General features: G+C 42.2%; 1 protein-coding gene across 1 annotated transcript; it reads right to left on the minus strand.

Annotated features, from left to right (window-relative positions):
• Window positions 1-1,015: 1,015 nt before the first annotated feature.
• On the minus strand, window positions 1,016-21,676 carry rbm44 (RNA binding motif protein 44). Its single transcript, XM_042001021.1, has 20 exons — window positions 21,661-21,676; window positions 21,202-21,441; window positions 21,031-21,094; window positions 20,842-20,948; window positions 18,752-18,826; window positions 18,620-18,674; window positions 18,520-18,554; window positions 16,802-16,962; window positions 16,594-16,730; window positions 13,739-14,168; window positions 13,615-13,664; window positions 13,259-13,345; window positions 9,105-9,254; window positions 8,861-9,026; window positions 8,756-8,790; window positions 7,461-7,518; window positions 5,618-5,744; window positions 5,092-5,324; window positions 4,961-5,019; window positions 1,016-1,428 (listed from the first exon to the last, which is right to left on the minus strand). Exons 2-20 carry the CDS (start codon window positions 21,437-21,439, stop codon window positions 1,425-1,427), a joined length of 2,271 nt encoding a protein of 756 aa, XP_041856955.1. The 5' UTR covers window positions 21,440-21,441; window positions 21,661-21,676; the 3' UTR covers window positions 1,016-1,424.
• Between the last annotated feature and the right edge of the window lie 1,492 nt (window positions 21,677-23,168).

The following is a 23,168-nucleotide window of genomic DNA, read 5'->3' on the forward strand; positions in this document are numbered from 1 at the left end:
TAATCATTTAACATTTCATTGTTTTTTTATTTTATTCTAGTCTTTTTTGTATTTATTTGATTATCATATAATTGTAAATAAATTCAGATATGAATGGGTTCATCATAAAAACAGAAATTCTAGCATTTAAAATTTCTTCTAGAATGAAGTATTTTTATTTATTTTTGTACTTAAAACTTGTATCATACCTATAGAAGGCTTTGCAATGAGTCTTTTTATAGCTGTGGTTTCATTAGACTATCAAAGCTGAACATGAAGGAGTCAGGGTGGTGTTGGCTCTAAAGGAAAAATACTAAATAAAAACATGAAAAAAACTATTTTACTTTACTAATTAAATGAAAATGAAATGAAAAGTTTTGTCATTGCAACAGGTGCAACGACATTTTTTCCAGCACAAACCCGTCCAACAGGATCAGGCAGACTGAGGCAGCAGCTGCGTGCAGCGCGACTCCATTTTTATTTAGAATGACGTGAAAATAAATGTTGAGGTTGAGATTTCTAAACTGGACATATTACACACACACACACACACACATATATAAAATCTCATTACATTAATTAGCAACTAAAATAATAAAATGTGATGGAATGGAGAGAAATTTTGTGTGCAAAGACAAAAAGAGTAGAAAATATGCAGTTTTATTCTAAAATCATGAAAAAAACAAACAGATCAATAATAATAATAAAAACAGGTATACAACTTCTATTCAGTGACGTCAGCCTAATTTATTTGAAATGTGAGCTCGGAGGTGTTTGTGAACGTCTCCATGGGATCATATTCTATTCCTACTGTTGATTTTTCACTTTCACACCAATACCTGCCAAACACGGACTCAAATGATCTTTGCGTCGCTGTCATGGTGCAGAAACGTTGTTTTTAGATTTTTATTCATTACTGTGTTTTGTTAGAAATGTATTTTGGTTTCAGAAGCAGTGAAATCTGGAAGGAAACCAGACGTTTGCTCATCTCCGTCGCAGCTTAATAAAAACCAAACACAACTGAGGATTTCTTTCAGTTTTATTAACAAATGGCACGAAACAAAATAAAACTCTTTGCTTGTGTAACTGTCAGTGACCTTAAACTTAATTTCTTTTAAACTACATGAGCTGCTGACGTAAATCCAGAGGCTGCACCGTGTGAGGCCTTCTGAGCTTTCAGGTCACAACTTCCAGGAATCAGATTTCTGCTCTCAGCAACAAAAAAAGAACAGATTTATTTCTCCTCTTCTTTAAGAACTTATAATTGAACAAATAACTGCAAACCACAAAACCCTGGAGGCAACAGGAGTTTCCTGATGGCCCTGAAGGCCTCTGAGGACGTCCTGGTGCTCCTCCGTCAACAGTCACGGCGTCCAGGTTTCAGGACCAACGGGCTCCCTCAGCACCGGGACCACCTTCCTGCTCTCGGTGCTGGAGCTGAGCCATCAGCTGGATGGACAGAACAGAGGGGAACAAGAAGGAAAGTGAAAATCTGAATCTTATTTAAAACTTGTGGTTTCAGTCATCCTGCACTCTTCCAAATAATGCTGCTTTATGGGATCTTGTCCAGTCCGAAGCAGCTTAAAGTGAACATCTTTTACCCCTAACCCGTCTTCAGGAAAGCTCTCCAGACTTTCCAAATATTTCTGCCTTTTGTTCCGTTCTCTGTCCAGATGATTCCAAAATGCTTCAATGTTGAGGTCTGGGTTCTGGGGAGGATCCTTCCCTCCATCAGACCTGTTTCCACTGATCTTCAGTCCAGTTCTTGTGTCATGTGACCACCCTCAGCCTTTTCTCCCTGTTGCCCTTTAAGAATGGCTTCTTGACAGCCACGTTTTCATGGAGACCATTTCTGATGAGGTTTTTAACAAAATGGGAACAAATGATGCGTCTTTGTGACAACGAGCCTAAAGATCCAGTTTAAACGGTTTTTTGCTGAGTTGTCTTTTATGTGTCGACACAACTCTGGTTCATCTGCTCACGTGAGAGGAGATATGGCCGACCTCGGACCTGACAGGCTGGCCGTCCACCCTCACACCAGCACTTCAGGATTAACTGCATTAATGAAGGCCGACATTAAAGAATCTGCACAATCACATCACAAACAAGCTAAGAGTGGCTTAAGTACCAAACATGTTAACATAAACAGTCTTAGAAACAAAAATGATGTCAGGGTATTGTTGTTTGAACATAAACTGCACATATGTGCTATTTCAGAGACTCTCGGGACTCTTCCTTTAACGAGTTAGATATTAAAGGTCAACATTTACAGAAATGATAGAAATAGAAATGGTGGGGGAGCATGTGCCTGTGAAAATACGTACTGATAGGATGCAATATTAAAATGTTATGGTTACAGGCTCATCTCCCTCACCAGAAGCTCGTACTCCCAGGCCACCGGCCACCGAGCGCTAACACTGAATGTCTTGATACAATCTGTGAAATGCTGGATAATAAAACTGTTGTGGGTCAGATATTTACTCTATGGGAGACTTTAACATTGTCCTCTGAAGAAAAAGGTGCAAACTGCAACAAAAGCAAGTCAGAAATGAACCCAGAGAACGTGTAAAGGATGGTGGCAGCAACACATCTACATCATGAAGCTGTTGATCATGTTTTTACTAATTCTCCAGAGCGAGATAACGTCGGTGCCCAGTAGCGAACAAAACCTGATCATAGTCGTTAGAAACACTACAGGAAGTAGACCAGGACCCACAATAATATTTAAAAGATCAAACTGTCCAGTCATCATTTATGTGTGAAAGAAATCTGTTGGTCAGACGTGTCGGCAGCAAATAATCCTGCCGAAGTTTAACCGTCTATGTTTGCCTCTGGTGGAGAAACATACCCCACTAAGGAAGTTTACTGTCAGGAAAGCCATATCACCCTGGTTAGCCATTTCATCCTGGATACACAAAGAAATAAAAGAAGCTATGAAGATGAGAGCAAATGAAAAAAACTGCAGTTATAAAAGGAAATAAATGGGACTGAGATCTCTAAAGGAAAATGAGAAACTGTTACTAAACTTTAAGGGAATAAAAAGAATATATATATAAAAATCAAGTTAAGGAGGAAGGAAATTATCTGACAGGTAGGAAAAACAAATCCAGGTCATACTTCCTGGAGGTGGGCGGAAAGTTCTGCCCAGAGAAACTGCAGATTATTTAAATGATGATTTTACCATCAAACTAGAAAACTAAGAGAAAGGCCCAATTTAAGTAATGATATTTTTCACCTGTTAATAGGAATGAAATTACAAATAGAAACAGCTGAGTTCACACTGGTGAATGTAAACATAAATGAGGTACAGACAACCAGCCAGTACATGGCCTGGACTACAGACTGGTGAGGTTGCTCTAGGGCTGGGCGATTAATCGAATTTTAATCATAATTACGATCTGACTCCTCCCTCCCACTGCTGCAGACCCCTCTGGGATCTGGTTTTCAACGATCATAAAAATAAAATGATTATTTTTGTCTTCTTAGTTTCCTCTTGTGCTGTTTTCAGTTGCAAATCGAGCGCAGCTGGCATTGCAGCGCTCTGCTGCAGGCTCCTCCCTCCCGACGCTGCAGCCTCCTCCCTCCCACTGCAAACCCCTCCCGACGCTGCAGACTCCTCCCTCCCGCCGCTGCAGGCTCCTCCCTCCCGCCGCTGCAGGCTCCTCCCTCCTGCCGATGAAGGCTCCTCCCTCCCTCCCACTGCAGACTCCTCCCGCCGAATAAATCTTATCTACGAGGGCCGCCTCCACGATAACGGAGCAGATGACTGGCTTAGAGGAACTGAAAAATACGGTTGGTGTTGTATTTCTAGACTTCTCAGCTGCTTTCCATATAATTGATCATCATTTATTACTAGAGAAACGTTGCTGTTAAGGCTTCAAGCAATCTGCTCTGATTTGGTTTTAATTCTTTTTATCGAACAGGAAACAAACCGAGTTTTTTTTAATGACAGCTTTTCAGAAACCAGAACCACGCCGTGGGGAGTTGTCCTGGTCCTTTATTATTCACTATTTTCACTAATGATTTATCTTATGTATATTAGATAAAGCTAACATCGTAATGTATGCAGACGACTCAACCATATGCACATCAGCAGAAACTAATTCTAAATTAGAAACTATCATAAATAAGGAGGTAAAAGGTTTTGCTGAATGGGTTAAAGCAAACAAGCTGGTCCTGAATATATCAAGCTCCACCGATTTTTTGTTTTAAAACCTTTAGTGCAGAAAATCATAATTACATCACCAGACATGCAACTGTGGGAAATTTTACAACAACTAGAGCAAGATCAATGCTGCTAAACACACTGTTCTGTGTAGAAGTATGACAGAATGGAAGTCATTGCCAAAACACATTAAACTCACCACTGATATAAATCAATTCAAAATATTAAACAGCATCTATCAAAGTAGGGAATCATTATATATATGTGTGTGTAGGTATATATGAAACATATGCTGCAATAAACTATATAGTGTGGGTGTATGTTGTATATGTCTATGTGTATGTATCAATCCATCAATGAATCTTTCTTTATATAGCACGTTCACATACCACAAGGTACCCAAAGTGCTGCACAGATAAAATAACAATACATAAAAATATCAAAACAACAACAAAGCAAACAATAAAAATGATATTAAAAAGCCTGGCCTAATGATCATGCTCACTGGAATTAAAAGCCAATTAAATTAAAAATTAAATTAAAAAGATGAGTTTTTAAGAGAGATTTAAGATCATTCAAGGTTCTGAGCTTTGAGGTCATAAACATGTATCTCTGCTCAGGTGCCCACATTTAAAGCACAGCCGTGTATTCGGAGGCCTTTCAGCTGTCTCACCACCATTCCAGCAGACTGGAAACCACTTACTATCACCATGGCAACTCTAGAAAAGCAGCCAAAAGAAGGCAACTGTGACTCTCTGCATTAAAACCTGACGGTGTTAGGTGGGATGTGTTGCATCAGATCTGACAGCAGCTCACCTGGAATCATTCCTGACCTCCGACGGCTGGAATTTCTCCAACAACTGCTTCACACCACGCTGCAAAACAAAGTCTGAGTTAAAGCCTGCGCTGCCCTCTGCTGGCCGGACCAGCACAGTGCATGGACTCACCTCCGTCGTGTGACTCTGCAGGGTGGACACGTCCAGCTCTGAGCTGCCGGCCTCCTCACACACTGATTCTGCATCCAACACACACTCATGATGACCTGAAGCGGTTGTGAAATCTTCACATTTCCAGCTGTGATGTGATTTATCCAGAGTCTGGTCTGCAGCTGGAAGCTCCAGGACCTCCTCAGCATCGTACCACATCTCACAGCTGCTGACCTCGTCCTTCTGTGCTGCTGCTGCCCATCAAACATCATAAATATGATGTGGTGAGATTCACGTTAGAGGCTTAGATACATGGTATATTATACTTTTACTGTTTTTGTTGTTAGTATTGTTGTATTTTTTACTGTATTTGTTTAAATGTTATGTTTGAATATTTTGTAGTATGTTTTATTATTATGCTTTGAAAAGATCTAGACCCCAAGAAGAGTAGTCCTCACTTCGGTGAAGACTGATGGGATCCATAATAAATGAAACGAAATGAAACATGAAAGGTGATTTCATCAGCAGGTGTTTAAATAAGACGTACGGCAGGTTTTACTCTCACTCTCAGGCTTCCTGTTTGGGCTGATGTATCTGCTGCTGGGCACCAGAGTGGCAGATCTCCTCGTCTGCTCTCCGTCCTTCTTGGCTTGTTTTAACTTTCTCTGTCTGACCTGAGGGAGAAGAAAAAGCACCTTAAACCTTCAGCTCAGTCCCACCGCGCTCTTCTGCCAATCAGACGACCCTCACAGTCCTGGCTGGGTGTTACAACAACAGATTGCTCCTGGTAGAGTCATTTCCAGCAGCTTCACATAAAGTTTCAACTATTATCTAAAGTTTTTTTTTTTTGTTTTGCATATCTCTAAATCATAAATTTTGTTTTAATTTCTGTAGGTTTCCTGATGAGAAATGTGCCAGAAGTCCTCTTCCAGACGTTTCATTAACTATGAATATTGAAATAATGTCCGTGTGTTATCATGAACGTCCGTCCCTGGAATCGTATGGCATTAACAGAAACCACCAGCACATGTGAAGACGACCTCGCGATCCGTCCAGGTGGGAACCGGGGTCCGAAGTATTCTCAATGTTGAGTAAAATTTTGACATGTAATTAAGGAAAACCAGTTGCTAATACTTCACCTCAGTTTCTTCACAAAGCCAGCTCGAACATTTCTCCGGTGTAAAAAATGTCAGGAGGAAACGTATTTCTCTTTAATCTGGCCGATGATTGCACGTTTTTGGAATGAATGTTAAGAGCGATGTGAAGTTTTACATAGAAAAACTAAACTTGAGCCACATTTTCCTTGTTGGGATTTACACCAGAGGGTTTCAATATGAACCCTGCATACCACCCTTCGCTGATGAAACTGCTGTTAGCCAGACCGGTGGTTCCCAACCTGTTTTCCCTGAGGAACTACCAAAAAGCTGTGGACACCCCGCCTGTCCCATGCTGAGACCATGTTTGGTTTTATGTTTTCACCATGAATGATGCATTCTGGGTAACTCCTTTCCTTTGATAAAACCAAACTTAAGGTAATTACTAACATATAGCCTGACTTTTTTTCTTTTTTTTTTTCAAAATAAGGACGAATCACCGGCACTGTGGCGTTTCTCAGACATGTCTGTGACCCCAGGTTGGGAACCATTGACGTACACGATGTATTTTGTTCCAGTGAATTAAAGAAATTTCCAACAGTGATGCAGTGGGGACACAAGGTAAGATCCAATGTAAACAACAGACAGAACAATGTTTTATCCATCTTTCCGGCTTTGATAGCATAGATGCTAACAAGTGCAGTATCCATGTTTACCGCCGTACACGGCATGTGACATGAGCACGCGTGTCGCTTCAGGGCCGCGTACAGGTCACACGGTGATGGAGGTCGCGTTTGTACGATAATGTAGATGAAGTCATGGAGAGCTAATCAAGCTCGTACTGATGGAAAAGCTCTGCTACTCTGAGCGAGACAAACAGTTTTTAACAAATCTGCAACCTGCTTTAGCTTTTAAGAAACAGCAGATTTACTAAAGAGGGGAGGTTTACCTACTGGTGTAAATCACATCCCATAATAACCACCAGAATGCTTTCAGTGTGTGTCCAAGTCAAACTGGTTGCTGGAAGATAAACTACGTGTTGGCTTGTGGCTAATCTTACTGCTGCCTCTTTGTAGTTTCATTGTTTCGTTGTGTAAATAAAGTCTTGGCTGAAGAACTTCATCTTCCTTCACGTGTCACCTTACAGCTTTGATCTTTTTGTCTGCAGCTTGAACTCTGAGAAAAACTTTAATCATTTTTGTTCCACAGATTTAATCTTCAGGCATCCTGGACTCTGTCTACGGAGGGAATGTTGAGGCGTCTAATACACCGACCCAGCTGTGTTCGTCCGCACACCTGGGAGAATTTTCCCGTCTCTTCAGCTGTTTCCTTCTTCTGTTGCTCCTCAGACGACCTTCAGGATTAAAGAGGAAACAGAAGTCATAAGAAGTAAAAGACAGAGCTGCTCTGTAGCTGACCAGATCTTAATCCAGACATCTGGAGCCATCTGCTGCTTCAGACCAGCTTCTACACACAAAGCACATGAAAACATGGAAAATCTTGGAAGTCTAGAACTTCTTGGTGTGTGGATGGTGGAAGCAGTGGAGATAAAGACAAACCCGGCTTTGTTTCCGCTCCTGGAAGAACGAGTTTTGGTGTTTTTGTAAAGTGTTGCTCTGTGTGCTTGGTGGAAACAAACCATGACCGTCTGTTTGACTCCATCATGGTCGAGATTCTTCATCGGTAAAACATTGGCTCCAGTTAAAATAACTCATGTTGTTATTGGCTTGGTGCCTAGGAACTACAATCTTGACAAGTAAAACCAGAAAACAGCTTTTATCGCCTCCTTAGCTTAAAGTTAGCCCCAACATCTGGTCAGCTAACAGAGGAGGAATCTAACCGTCAGAAGTAAAGTGATTTCCAAACGTTTAACCAAGAGATCAGTGAAACTCAGGTGATTTGACACTTTTCTCTAAATCGCTGGATCACTCCCTTTTTCATGATTTCATGAGGAACCCTGAAGTAACCTCCATCTGTTTAAACACAAACGAGAGGCATCTGACAAAGATGACAAAGATCACGATGAATATGAACTTGAATACAAGCAATTTATAAAATACAGTCCAACAATAGATTTCTAATTGAATGAAAAATAAAATAATCCAATGGAGACACAAAGTGATGCAACAAGTGAAGAAAACGATGACTCTGAACACACCACGTCCAGGGGGGATAATAAGCAGGAACATGTTTCTGGTCTTTTTTGTGTGTTTTCTGGTAAAAGTGTCTCCCTTTGTCTTACCAATGAGGTTCTCTTCTAAAACATAGTGAAGCTCACTGAAAATCCTCCCAGAGGAAAAGTTAGAGCCGTTGTTCTGCTTTGACTCGACTCCTTGTGAGAAAATAGCAGAAAGAAATGAAGCAGAAACACTAGGATGGGAGTTGTACTGAAATCCTGCTCTGACTCAAGGACCACTGTCCTGCAAACATCTGAATCAAACTAAAGACTGAAGCAGCACAGAAAAGTTTTGGTTACCAGAAAGATGAAGTTTTTAGAGCATAAAAACAGAATCAGATCAGCGTAGAAGAGCTAAAAATCAACGTTTCAACAGTTTAACTGCATCTAACAGATGAGGTGAGTGTGGACATACCGAGTGGAAACGCTTCCCAACACGTCACCGACGACCTGACCGGAGACGACAGGAAGTCAGAACCTCTACAGCTGAAAGGGGAATTTCCACCAGGTGGAGACTCACCTGAGCGGGGACGTAGCGTCCACCTGTGGTGATCTTCACACAGTCAACAGACAGAGGCTGCAGCTGCTCCAGAGGAACCCCCGTCAGGATCTGATGCTTCATCTGCTCAAAGTCAGAGTCCAGTTTCTGCAGAATGCCGACGACGTTTGCAGGAGCGTCGTCCGTCCTACAGAGAGCAGAAACCAGCAGCTGAAAACAAGCCCGTCAGCCCAGTCTGGGACTCCGATAAAGACCGTGTCCTTACGAGGTGTGGAGCTGGGTTCGCTCAGCAGAGGTGAAGAAGAGTCTGCAGCAGTGCTGTCGGCACATGATGTACTGCAGGGCGAGCAGACTCAGCTCTGCCTGCTGAGCTCGCTGCAAACAGTCGCAAACTGTTCTCCTCCGACAACCAGAACTGGAAAAAATCAAAGAGATTTGTCCCAGAAGAACCAGTTTCTGATGCTTAACAGGGACGATGTTAAATTAACGTTCAATCTGAGCTGCTGGTGATAGAAAAGACAACAGGACTTCACCAGATTATAACACAAGCTCTGCAGCTCCTTTTCACTTTACATAAAAAGCATGTTTAAAGTTCACCTGGGTGACAAAAACCAAGACTCCCGTTACTGAATCAGTGATTTGATATTTATCGTAGCTTTTCCAAAATCACCGTTTTGGGATTTTTATGCTGAACGTTCAAGTCAGAGTGATGTCACTAAATCTGGGGTGTCAGACTCCGGTCCTTGAGGGCCGCTTTCGGCAGGTTTTTGTTGTTTCCCTGCTCCAACACACCTGATTCAAATCAAATGGATCCAACACCTTCTTGTTAGTTTCTTAACAATGACCCATTCATTTCAGCCAGGTGACTTGGAGCATGGAAACAGTGAAAACCAGCAGGATAGCCGGACCAGAGTTTGACACCCCTAGACTAAATCTTAGACCAGGAGTCAAACTCAGGGCCTGCAGGTTTTAGATGTCTCCCTGCTTCAACATACCCGATTCATATTAAGGTGTCATTGTACAAACTTAATCTGTTGGATCAGTTTCATTTTAATCAGGTGTGTTGGAGCAGGGAAGCATCTAAAACCTGATCCTCATGGATCAGAGATCCTCATTGTACATCCAAAATGTTTTGTTTTTAACAGATACATGCTCTTAGTTTCTCCACTGGACAAGTTACACACCAAAATGTTGGAATTTTTGTCCTCTTTCATTAAATGTGACTACCATCGTGATACATCGTGCAATTTTCTTTCAAGTTACCCAAAAATACGTATACCTACCGAAACTCCACTTCATGCCCATCGTGCAGTTTTTGCCTGCCATCATTTCTAGTGACATTTGGAGGCCAGTGGTGTCTTAAAGTGGTCATAGGCCTATAATCAATAACAATGTGGTACTATTTTTTGGCTTTACCATGACACACAACAAAATTTTCAATTTTTTTGACATCTCCTTTAAGACTCTGTAAAAGCTGAATTCAACATAATCATGCACAAAAGACCAAAGTTGTAACCAGGTAAATTACATTCTGGAGCAAGTGTCTAAATGGGAATCGGGGCTTTTCCACACCACTAACTAGGCCATCATGTCTTTACTGATTTATTTAGTTACTACAGCCGTGATCTCTTTCCATTGCAGACTTATAATGCAGATAATTTTGTTGAACGTTTTCATCGTGAAACCAGAACCTCTGCTGGATGATCGATCCAGAGCTGGTGTTCTTCTGAACCAAATCCTCTGTCTCATTTACAGCTTCCACCTCTCAGGTCAGGTTTATTTATACAGAACATTTCTAACAGGTCCCGCCTGCCTAAAGTTCTTTACAAACTTCAACACATCTAAAATAAAATAAAATAAAGCCACACAATAGAGCAATAAAACAAAAACAAATTTAAAACAACTAAAGGCGGATTTATACTCGTGCTGCGTGCTTGTCTCCGCCGTAGGCTCGGCGTAGCGCCGCAGAGGCTCGACGTGCACCTCTGTTACGCAGACGGTTACGCGGAGCTACTCCCTTGTGATTGGTCAGTTTGGGATCACGTGTTGCCGGATATCTGGATCTTCTCGCTGAATTTGTGTGTTAACCACAGTTTTTAAAAACAATAACTAGTGGATCAAGTTGATGAGAAGCTGATCGAATTATTTCTTCATTACCTTCCACGAGCTAATAAAGACACTGAACCATACTGGACGCCATTATCGTTTTAAAAGAGAAAATACCACAGAACTGAAGAGAACCATCAAAAGAACTCCGACCTGGTGAGTTTACCGGCCGATACCGCCCCTGCTGCCACCTTCAGGTTAGGAGGAGAAACTGCAACATGACACCAAAACGACGCGTTCCCCCTACGCTCGAGCTCCAAAGCAAACTCACCAGCGTCAGCTACGACCGCACGAGTATAAATCTGCCTTAAGACAACAACGTATGCTGGGCTCACACCAAACGATTTTCATGATCGCAGACTAAAAATGGAAGTCTTTTGGAAATCTTAAGAGTTTTACTGGAGTCACAGCGCTCCGGTCATCTCGGTTGTTAGGTTTAAGGCGGTAATCTGCGCTGTTTAACGTCAATCTTTACCTAGTCTGAGATCAAGTCGCAGTGACGAAACACGATCAACAACCAATAGATGAGCTCTGACAAAGCAGAAACAGGAACCCCGACAGTCAGAACACCGGCAAAAACGGATGAAAACATGAAGATAAAAAAAATAAAGACGAACAAGAAGCTGTGATGAAACGTCGTAGATGAACCATCCAGAAAGAAAAGCGGATGTTATTAAGAAGTAAACGTCTGCTGTGGATCATTTACAGAATAATGACCTAACAAATGAGAGAAGAAGAGAAAACTCATTCATCCCTCCAGATTCTGATGAGTCGGTGTAAAACCTGGTGGAGATGCAAAGCCACACTTAATAATGATGATGTATATTTCCCTGGAGGGAAACTCTCCCCTTGTTTGCTTTGATGTGGGCAGATCAGCCCTGTTCCATATCAACTGTCCAACATATCACAAAAAATGTTGAAAGAATCTAGTTGTAGTCTTGTAAATAGTGTTTTACGGTCTTTGTCAAATCTCAGTCTGAGACTAGGCTGAGACTTACACCACCGTTCAAAAGTTTGGGGTCACTTCCCTATTGAATCCCATGGCAAAGTGACCCCAAACTTTTGAACGGTAGTATAAAACTCTAAACATTTGTCTTTAGGTATGAGCTGGTAGTTTTCTTTTGCAAATCTTTTAAAAGTCTTCTGGTGTAAGCCCAGCATAAGGCAGTTAAAAAAAGAAAAATGTTTAGTTCAACTTGGGGTAAAAGCCTGTGGTTAAAAACGTGTCCTCAAGAGGGATTTAAAAACTTCCGGTGACTGTGCAGATCCAACACTTAGAGGGAGGTTCCTGAGTCTGGGACATGCCACAGAAAAATCTGTCAGCTCCAGAGTTTAATCGGAATGGATAACATCAGCTGGGAGCTGGATCCCATGGATCTTGCTGGAGCATGGATAAATAGGAGCTCGGCTGTTTTGTGCTTTAAACGCAAAAAGCAGGACTTTGAATTGGATCCTGTAAGAAACAGGAAGCCAGTGGAGACGATTGACCGAAGGTTGATCCAAGCAGAAATACGGGCAGATGCAGTAGTCCAGCCTGCAAGTGATGAAGAAGGATCACATGTTCAAAGACATTAGCTGGAAGGTGTGGCTTTACCCTACCTAGCTAGATGGAAAAAGCCTTATTGGACTACTGCACACCTACCTACACAGTTTAAAGGAACCATCAAGATTCATGCCAAGTTTTTTATTTGCCTTAAAGTAAGAAAATAAAAGGGCCGGAGTTGCCAAAAATGTCCATTTCTGGGTTTTTTTCTTATTTAATTTTAGAAATTTAATGACATCCACTGTTTAACATCTTTAAAACAAGGCAATAACAGATTAAATGAAACCGTCCCTGCTTTTAGGGGCAAATAAATCTGCAAAGTAGTGAAAGGAAATGTTGTACTTTGAAAAAATAGATCCCAGAGGCAACATATAAATGCAAACAAGGCTGGACCCAAGATGGAGCCTTGAGGAACGCCACAACTAAGAGGGGCTATTCTGGAGCTATTGGGGCCCAAGTTGACATAAAAAGTCCTACCAGATAAGTATGACTGGAACCACTGGAAAACAGCTCCTTTAAGGCCAACACATGATTCCAGCCATGATAGGAATATCAAGGTCGACCGTACCAACGGCCGCTGTCAGGTCCAGCAACAAGAGGACGGCAGAGTTGCCAGAGTTAAAAGCATATCAATAAAAGCCTTAAAAGTGCCGTCTTGGTGCTGTGGAGTGATTTAAAACCAAATTAAAACTTTTCAGAGCTCTCGTTAAGATCAAGGTGCGCCTGCACCGTTAAACAGATTGTTAAACTAGCTTGATACATGGACTTCCCATCTCTTCCTGTGCTTCCTTCCTGTCTGTCCCGATACAACAACATGCATGCGGAGTTTTCTGGATGGGCGGGGAAGGCTGCTGCCCAATTATGAAGAAAATCCCACGAAGACAACTTAAAACACTTTAGTGATAGTTTGTACTTTGTGTTCGGGGAAAAGCCCTTATATACAACCCATGTTAAAGAACTCGGGACACATCAAGTATATTTGTTAAATCGCCCACCCCCAACTAAAAACACCATCGGCAACCAATGACTTGGTAAGGTCTTTTTGTCCTCAAAGAAACATACCAACATGACCGCCACCCCACAGGTCTCGTATGATTTGATCAGGACTGATAATCTGACACGTTACCTTCTGGTTTTCTCCTTCGCTTCCTGAGACATCTTCAGTTTGATGAATTTCTGAAAAGTTTAAAAGGTCGTTAACATTTAGCCGGAGCAGTAAACACTAGCATCTCATTGGTTCCCGGCCTCACCTCGGTCAGGTAGTCCATGTCTGACATGTAGACCTCAGTGATGACGTACTGATCGGAGGTTTCTGGAGCTTTGGTTTGGGTGTGAGTCGACGTACATGGAGGCGGCAGCTCAGTGCTCACCATCACGTCGCAGGTTTGAGTATAGGTGGAGGTGGATTTCTCTGCGGTGTCCCTCCTCCCGATGAATGACTGATCAGACGTTAGGGTCTCACAGTTGATGGGGGCCGGGAGTGAGGGAACCCCACCGAGACACTCTTGCCTGTCTGTGCTGGGCAGACAGGTGAGGATGCTCCCATCTTCCGTAATGATGCTGTGGATTGGACCCTTTTCCTCAGTTGGCACCGGCTGGATGATGCACACATCACTGGACTGAGAGTTCTGGATCCTGTCCACACCTTGGTGATCTCCGGTTCTCGTTGGCCACTCTGGCCTGAAACAACAAGGCTCGCATCAGTGAGTTAATCTTGAAACAAAGCAGGGAACAGAGAAGAGGAGGTTCAAAATGCAAAACAAAAAACAAAAGGAAAAGAACGAAGCCAAGATTTTTAATGTGTTTTCTCTTCAGCTTCAGCTCTTCAACCTGCAACACATTCTAAACAAAGGTTGGGAAATTTGGAGCTAATAATGAAGTTACAACAAAAGATAAGTCATTTACAACTGGTGACTTTTATAAACTACTTCATTTCACTAGGTTAGCTAGGCTAGCAGCAGCAGGACAATGAATAAGACAGATGCCCGACTGCTAGCCCTGCAAAATCAATCAAAGATCGACTTTACCTACATGGCACTCAATACGGAAAGTAAATACAATTCTAACTGAAAATATAGTGCAATAAAGTTACCATGCAGTGAAGCAGCCAATCAGCATGGCTCTGTCTGAGCCTGTGATTGGTTGGAATTGTGGCGCTGCAGCGAGCATGTTGACAGAACTGATCTGACGCTTCAGTGAGAGCGTGCACAAGCAAGTGGCAGCGCATGTTAACTTCATTTACTGCTCGCACTGGTGTGCCTAACGTCTCTGTGTGCGTAGTATGTTCACTGCCTTCTTACCCAAGCTCAGAGAAGAATAACACAGAGATAAAAAGCTGAGGGAAGAGGTTGGTCTTCACCTCTGGTTGGCTCCACAGCTGTGCTGTGTGTTGGTTTAACATTGACACCGGCGGACATTAGACATCCGGTACGATGAAGAACGACACAGACGAGAATCATGGAAACTGGAATTAATCGTAAAATGTGGAATATGCTGGAATTTGTGGTTTTCAAATAATTAAACATTTTTAGAAACTTCACTGTTGCTCACAATAACTTAAATAACTAACAATGTCGATGTCTAACGATAAAAAAAAAACAAACAATCCTTTAACTGTATTAAATGAGCTTCTGAGAGCAAAGCTGCAAAAATAAAAATGCACCTAAATTAAAAACTTGGGCAGGCGACTGCAACCAGTTCTGAAAGTTGGTCACCAGTTCCACATAACTGATAACATGGAGCCTTTATAGGAATAAGGGTACACGATCAGGGTGGTGGTACGGGGTCGGATCAGGTTTCAGGCGGTACGGGGTCAGATCAGGTTTCAGGTGGTACGGGGTCTGATCAGGTTTCAGGCGGTACGGGGTCAGATCAGGTTTCAGGTGGTACGGGGTCTGATCAGGTTTCAGGTGGTACGGGGTCTGATCAGGTTTCAGGCGGTACGGGGTCAGATCAGGTTTCAGGTGGTACGGGGTCTGATCAGGTTTCAGGCGGTACGGAGTCTGATCAAGCTGCAGGTGGTACGGGGTCGGATGAGGTTTCAGGCGGTATGGGGTCAGATCCGGTTTCAGGTGGTACGGGGTCTGATCAGGTTTCAGGCGGTACGGAGTCTGATCAAGCTGCAGGTGGTACGGGGTCGGATGAGGTTTCAGGCGGTATGGGGTCAGATCCGGTTTCAGGTGGTACGGCGTCGGATGAGGTTTCAGGCGGTATGGGGTCAGATCCGGTTTCAGGTGGTACGGGGTCGGATCAGGTTTCGGGAGGTACGGGGTCGGATCAGGTTTCAGGAGGTACGGGGTCGGATCAGGTTTCAGGCGGTACAGGGTCGGATACGGGGTCGGATCAGGTTTCAGGAGGTACGGGGTCTGATCAGGTTTCAGGCGGTACAGGGCCGGATCAGGTTTTAGGTGGTATGGGGTCGGATACAGGGTCAGATCAGGTTTCAGGCGGTACGGGGTCGGATCAGGTTTTAGGTGGTACGGGGTCAGATACAGGATCGGATCAGGTTTCAGGTGGTACGGGGTCTGATCAGGTTTTAGGCGGTACAGGGTCGGATCAGGTTTCAGGTGGTATGGGGTCGGATCAGGTTTTAGGTGGTATGGGGTCGGATACGGGGTCGGATCAGGTTTCAGGTGGTATGGGGTCGGATCAGGTTTTAGGTGGTATGGGGTCGGATACAGGGTCGGATCAGGTTTTAGGCGGTACGGGGTCGGATCAGGGTTCTGCTGCCTTCATCTTTTCCAGGGTCGTTCATGCAGTTTTCACCATGATGAAGAACCTCTTTCTGCTACATTACAGCAGCAAGGCTGAGGAAGAGGAGGGTACTGGTCCGGCCTGCAGTCCTGACCTGAAACAACCACGAACACCCGAAGACGTGTTTGCAGACAGAATGAGACAAAAAAACACCTGAAACTTCATCACGTGGTTCCTCAGTGGTCATCTTTAGTGGGAAAAGGTTCATGTTTCCAGCCGTTACTGGAGCGTGTCGCAGCCTTACACGTAAAAACGAAGCTGATGAGGTGAAACTCTGATTGGAGAAAAGACGCTTGCTTTGGTTGAAGAAGAACAACCTGCTGGGCATGTCAGGTGTAGGACCTGTACTCACTTCGATGGACCGGCTCCAGGTTTGGAGACGTCTCCACTCTGAACGCATGTTGCTGAACTTTGGCCCCTGAGCTTTTTCTGCCAGCATCTCTCCAGAGACGAGCAGCACGCAGCCGGACTGATGCTGCTGCTGTCCATCTGCAACAGAGAAACATCCTGCACACGTTTTACCAACTAACCCGTTTAACAGTAACCTGGTGAACACCCACCCTGTCCAAGTGTGTATTCTGTGTGAAGGGACAGCTGTAGACCTGGTGGACCGGCTCTTCACAGAGGTAATCTTGTGCTTCACTGCTGCTGCAAAACCCAATCAGAGATACATTCTCCCTGACGTTCCTGGGAAGTTGCTGCCAAGTTTGGCAACATTCTTCTAGGACAAAGAAATAAAATCAGCTGTTTAAGTTTATCTGAGCTCAACACTTTTTATTTATTATTAGACTGATATTAGAGTCACTCTGTGGTAGGAACACTGGCTCCAGATGAAAAGACAGTGCTGCGTTCACTGTCACAGTTTTGCTTTTATTGTCACGCAATGTTTTCTCTGTTTTTGTAGGCTCAGAATTTGGTGGAAACATCATGGAAACATGGATCCATCCTGCCTTGGATCAACGCTTCAGGCTGCTGCAGGTGTCATGGTGGGGGGTTCACTGGACTCCAACATGGAGAAAACCTCTGAGGAAGGTTTCTGACACTAGGTATGTCACGATTACAGATTTTCTTGCTACGACTATTGTCAAAGAAATAATCAGTTTTATGATCACCGTGTATTTTTATTACATGTTAATTAATTTCCCAACACTATAAACATGTAAAATCACATAAACACTCCTTACAGTTCTTTTTAATTTTAATTAGGGATGTCAAAGGTAACCCGTTGATGCAAAGAGATTAATCTGTCAAATTACCTTTTTTTTTCTTCGCATAAACAATAAAATTATACCCATCATTAAAAATTTAAATTTGTCATAATCTCTACAAGATTTGACCAAAAACACTTTATTCTCCTTATTTATGAAGGTTTTTAAGCCAGTTTTTAAGCATTACATTTAGAGGATGCTGCAGGATGATCTCTGATCTCGTTCTGTGCACCCTGATGAAGGTGCAGACGAGGACTGGGCAATGTGACCTCAAATCAATATCACAATTAATTACAAATTAATTATAAATTACAAACAATTAGCAATTATTTTAGTATCATTTTACTTTTAGTCCTCAGCTAACTGAAAGTCTTTGTTGCAAATATTTTTATATAGAAGAGCAGATAGTGATTTTATAACAACCATTTATGGTCACTTCATGAATATTTCTAAGTATATTTAAGAGAAATATTTTACATAACTGACACGAGCAAGATTACATTGATTTCTGGTTTTGAATGTCAGTTTCGACTAATTGTTTATTCAGACCTAGGTCAGTCATGATCTTTGATGTAGTGATGATCCTAAGGAATCTTTAATACCCGATCGATTGATTGTAAAATCAAGTAATCGTGACATCCCTATCCAACACCTTGTTTAAGATATGCCACCGACAACTAAGGCAGGTCTGAAGGACAAAGGGGTCCAACCCAGTCCTAGCAAGGTGGAGCTGGTATAGTTAGCTGTGAGTGTATTTCATGTCCCGGGGGGGGGGGTGTGCTTGCTCCATAATTAATCATTTTTAGAAAATCTGTTGCAGAATGAATCATTTTTAGCAGCAAAAATTTAAAATAAAAGAAAGAAGGGAAGTGAAAACCTTGAGGGACTAATGAAGATCTTCAGTTTGTCAAACCTGCATTCTCTCTATTCACCAGCAGGGGGCGACTAATCTGGCAGCCAGTCCAGTTCTAGTTTCATCCTTCAACAGTAATCTAAATAAATAATCTGCATCCCGCTTTTAAAGTCTCAGAGGATCATTTCATCATTAAAGTCACAAGATGGTACATTACCACACATGCACATCCTCGGTCCATACGTTCCACACCTGAGAACAAAACACAGTTTCACCAGCAAGTCGCTGAAAAATGAGCAAGTTTCACTGAGACGTACTCATTCTGGCTGGATGTCACGGTCGGCTGAGGAATACCGGAGCTTCCAAACGGATCTGTGTGTGGACAAATAAAGGCTCGTTGTTTACAGCGTAAACGGCTGTTAGAAGACGGCAGCAGCTCCACGACTTACACTTCACAGAAACCTGATTCTGGTACAAGTCCAGGCTGGGATGGCTCTGCAGGAACTGACGGAAACCTCCTTCATCTGAAAGAAAAAACAATGAAACAATCAGATCAGCTGCATTAAGTTTGAACCAGGGCTGGGCACGTTAACGCGTTAACACAATGATTAATTAAGGTTTTTCTCCCTTCCCTGCTGCATCGGTGTGTCTCATGTAATCAGGACAGAGCGTTTATTAAAATGAAGAGACGTTTTCTGTCTGGACCTTAAGAAAGAAGAAGAACCTACGTTTCTCCTTGTCTGTCTAAACCCATGGAGATGGCAGAACATCGTGATTGTTGGACAGGTTCGATCCCCAGCCAAGTTGAGTTCATGTGGAGGTGTCCTTGGGCAAGGCACCGAACCTCTAATTGCTCCTGATGGGTCGTGGTTAGCAGCCTTGCACGGCAGCTTCCGCCATCAGTGTGTGTTAATGGGTGAATGTGATGTATGATGTAAAGCACTTTGGGTATCAATCCAGGTACAGAAACAGTGCGATATAAATACAGACCATTTACCATTTTACAAACGTGCAGCATAAATCGGGTCTTCTTCTGCCTCTGGTTCGGTGAATCTTGGTCGTAGCGAGATTAAACTTCCAGCTGTGGAATCTGTGAGACGTGAGCTTTCAGTAGAGGAGCCGTTTGTTCGTGTTCATGGGGAGACATCTCTTCGCCTAGCAACAAATCTGGCGACTTTTTCTGGTATTATTGGAGACTCAAAAGACGCTTGGTCCCCACACAGCAGCAGCAGCTCCCAGCGGAGACAACCACCTCTGTTTCATGACCAGGCTGAAAATGAAATGTACAAAGCTGCAGCTGGATGAGCCTGTGCTGGCTTACCGTCACAGTAATGTCTACTAATAAAGAGGGTGACATGTTCCAGACTCCTAATTAAAAAACAAACTACACTTAATAAAATTAAACTTAAATAAAATAATAATTGAATGAAAGAATGATGTTCTAAACATTTTTAGGTTGTTTGTTCTTTAATTTTTGCCTTTCCCACGACATCCCTCTCCACGGCAGCATCCAGTACAACTTTATGTACCAGGCTGATTATGCAAATTAGATGATGTCATTTAGCGACTTCTAGACAGCCAATAGCTACTTTTCTTACGGGGAGTTGGCAACAGTGTGTGCCTCTCCATGTTCTCCCATCATAACAGAGAAATTACGGATGAATGGGGCTTGTCATACCATGCATGCATTTATTGTGTTAAAAAATTAACGCAATTAATTACATAAATTACCATCGTTAACGCGTTACTTTTGAAAGCCCTAACATTTGTGTGGGTATATATATATATTAGTTAAACAGCATCAATAGAAAAGTCACAATATACTGAAGGAATGTTGAGAAATTTACTACCAAGTCAAACTGTGTTTGTTACCTTTTACTACATTAAAATACTTTTAGCTAATTTCATTTACCACCTTTTATTACCCTGTATACATGTCCTTGCTACATCATGTCTATGGTGAGAACAGCATCTCAACTCCTCTGTGTATTTTGGACAAATGGTAAATTAACAAGTCAGTGATTGAATAGTTTAGATGAGATTCTGAGGGTATAGTTACTTCTTACTGTATTTCAGCTAGTAATTAACCTAATATTTACCTCACATTACTAAAATATCAATATTTTAACATGAAAATAATTTTTAGAACATACATAGCTTGTATTGGAGGTATCATATCGGTCCACACATCACTTCACCTTCCTTCCAAGCCTTCCTTCCAAGATGGCGCCCTCTTCGTGTGATTTAGCTTAGCTTTCTAAAGTTTTGACATTTTCTGTGTAATGTCCACCTTCTCTCTTGATTTTTTCTCCATCCATTCCCATCTACTTTAAATTTGACTGATTTAAAATCACATTACACTAAATAAAACTAATCTAAATCGATTAAAATAATGGAGGTAGGTAACGGAAAATGGCGCCGTCATCACGTTGTGACGTAGCTTTATTTTTCTAAGGAGTAAAACGCCGCAAACCGATAATCTGACAGTTCAAAATAAACATTTAATCAAGCATCAGTGACTTCTGCCATGAGGACATACCCTGTATGATCTTCCTGTCCTCCAGCGACAAACACAGGTACCAGCGCAGCAGCTCAGAGCCACTCAGATCCAAATACTGATGAGAATTCACCAAACCAAGCACAGACCTGGAGACACGAAAATCAGGTTCATGTTTCAACCACAGACGTTAAACAGCCGGATTATGGGCGTGTAGAAGCAGCGGTTTACCTCTGCAGGGAGGCCTTTCTGCTTTGTTTCTTGGAGCCAATGCTGCTGTGAAAAGAACCGTATCCTGAAACAAAATGAACGTTCAGTACAGCGAGAATACTGTCAGGGTATAGGTGCCATGCTTGGACTAACTTATACCCAACTTCCTGCTCAGTGTTTCCAGGGACTTACTTGCAGTCTGGTTTTCAAAAGGCGGGACGTAAAATGGCGGTAGACCCAACGAAGAGACCACTGTGGCGGCGCGGTCCGCGGCCACAAACGTGGGCCGAGAAGCAGGCACCGTAGCGGGGAAACGAGGCCACGCTGTATGAAAATCAGTCGTGGTTTGAGTTTCCAGAGATGCCGGCCAAAAACTCACAGGAGTAGGTATGGAATTCCACATATTGTCAACCACGAAGCATGGCACCATTACTGCGGAGACACAGCAAAACACGCTTAAAAACCAACACAGTGGCGGTTCTGGCCAGTTTCACGCCCTCCTTTCCTCCTGAACACAGGGGCAAGGGACATTTCACCCTTTATTAACTAAAGGCAACAAGTAAGCAAATTATTAGTACAATAATTAGAGAAAAGGCCACAACATTATTTTATTTTTAAATTATATGTAATTAGTGGAGAAATCATTTTCACCTAAAAGCAAACTGAAAACTCTTAAACCATTTTTTTGTGTGTGTGCATTACAGTATTTGTTACTGTTAGCGACATAAGTTTGTTGAGAGTACAAAAGAAAAAAGTCCTTTTTCCAGAACACACTTTTTTACCATGTAGACGGGATGGGACGAGGCTTCAGTTGGATGGGAAACGGATCTCGACACAACACCGGATCAGTAAAGTAACAGCGTAATAACCACAGTCTATGGTAATAACCTATAATTAATGAAAACCCCACATTTCCCCTTTGCTTTAGTATAAGGAATTACAAGTAGATTATCATGATGTTAAAATTTAATTAACCTATTATCCTTTTTAACAACATGAAATTTCTGGAGAAAAATAAGTGCAGTTTAAACAATATTTGCCTCAGTTTTTTACTCATTTTTTATTTATTTATTTACATATTTAATTTGGAATTTTTATTATGCACATTTTGTGTGTGTAAATTATTTTTAAAAATTATAAATTGATCAATTTTATATCATTTTAAAATTAATTTGAAATCAATTAATACTGCAATAAAATAGATCCAGATGTGTTTATACCCAGATGTGTCTACTGAGGTATGATTGTATGGGTGGAGGTGTGAGTGGGTGAATGTAACATGTAGTGCAAAGCTCGCTTAGTGGTCAGCATATGAGTAGAAAAGTTCTATATAAGTGCAGTCCATGTACCATATAAGACAACTAGAACGGAAATCAATTTCTTGGTTTTCCTTCCATTAAGATCACACCAGTCAATGAATGCTGTGATCAGACTGGTTTCCCTGAAGAAGAAACAGTGCATTGTTTTCAGAAAAGATAACGTGTTGATGTTAATAAAACCTACAAAGACTACTGGATCCATTTAAAGCTGGAATACGACTCAGAAATTCCTTGAATGATGTAGATTCAGTTTGATCAGCTGTGCACACTGCCGTGATGACCGTGAGGCTAACAGTGTAACACGGAGCAGGAGAAATCCTCCATCTGCTCCTTACTGGAGCAACATGCTTCTATCTCCACCTGCTGAGAGAATCTAGAAAACTCTCAACTTTCTGTCTGATTTCCAGCTGGTTGACATTTTTTCCAACACGTGCACTCTGTCCTCTGATGAAACCTCTGTGTGTGCGCATGTGTCTGTGCGCTAAAGGAAATGTGACTTTAAATGACCATATTGGATTTATTTAAAGTATGTGTGTGGTGACATCACTTCCTGTTGTTGAACATGATGGTGGCCGTTAGCATGAGTGCCGCGGTCTTAGTGTTAGCTTCTAATGTGAGCGGTAATACGCAGCAAAAGATTTTATGGGTAAATGTAACCCACACAGGTGAATGAAAACATGACATCATCTCAGCAAGACAAGCTGATTGGACGGAGGAAACACAGGAAACCAGTTGTGTATATATATGCTCAGATGTTGCTGAGCCTCGGTATGTCACGCTAGAGTAGAGTCACGTTACCATAAATGAGGACATAAAAAAAAAATCGATCTCCAAGTTTTA

The sequence above is a fragment of the Melanotaenia boesemani genome, chromosome 12, assembly GCF_017639745.1.
Source record: "Melanotaenia boesemani isolate fMelBoe1 chromosome 12, fMelBoe1.pri, whole genome shotgun sequence".
Classification (NCBI taxonomy): Eukaryota; Metazoa; Chordata; class Actinopteri; order Atheriniformes; family Melanotaeniidae; genus Melanotaenia; species Melanotaenia boesemani.

Excerpts from the sequence above, each read along its gene's own strand:
- rbm44 (XM_042001021.1), bottom strand. The coding sequence starts at position 21,439 with ATGGTGCCATGCTTCGTGGTTGACAATATGTGGAATTCCATACCTACT. Across the intron at positions 18,555-18,619 it reads GTGACATCCAGCCAGAATGA|GTGTGGAACGTATGGACCGA; the intron begins GTACGTCTCAGT and ends TTTTGTTCTCAG. Across the intron at positions 8,791-8,860 it reads GACGCTACGTCCCCGCTCAG|GTCGTCGGTGACGTGTTGGG; the intron begins GTGAGTCTCCAC and ends GTCTCCGGTCAG.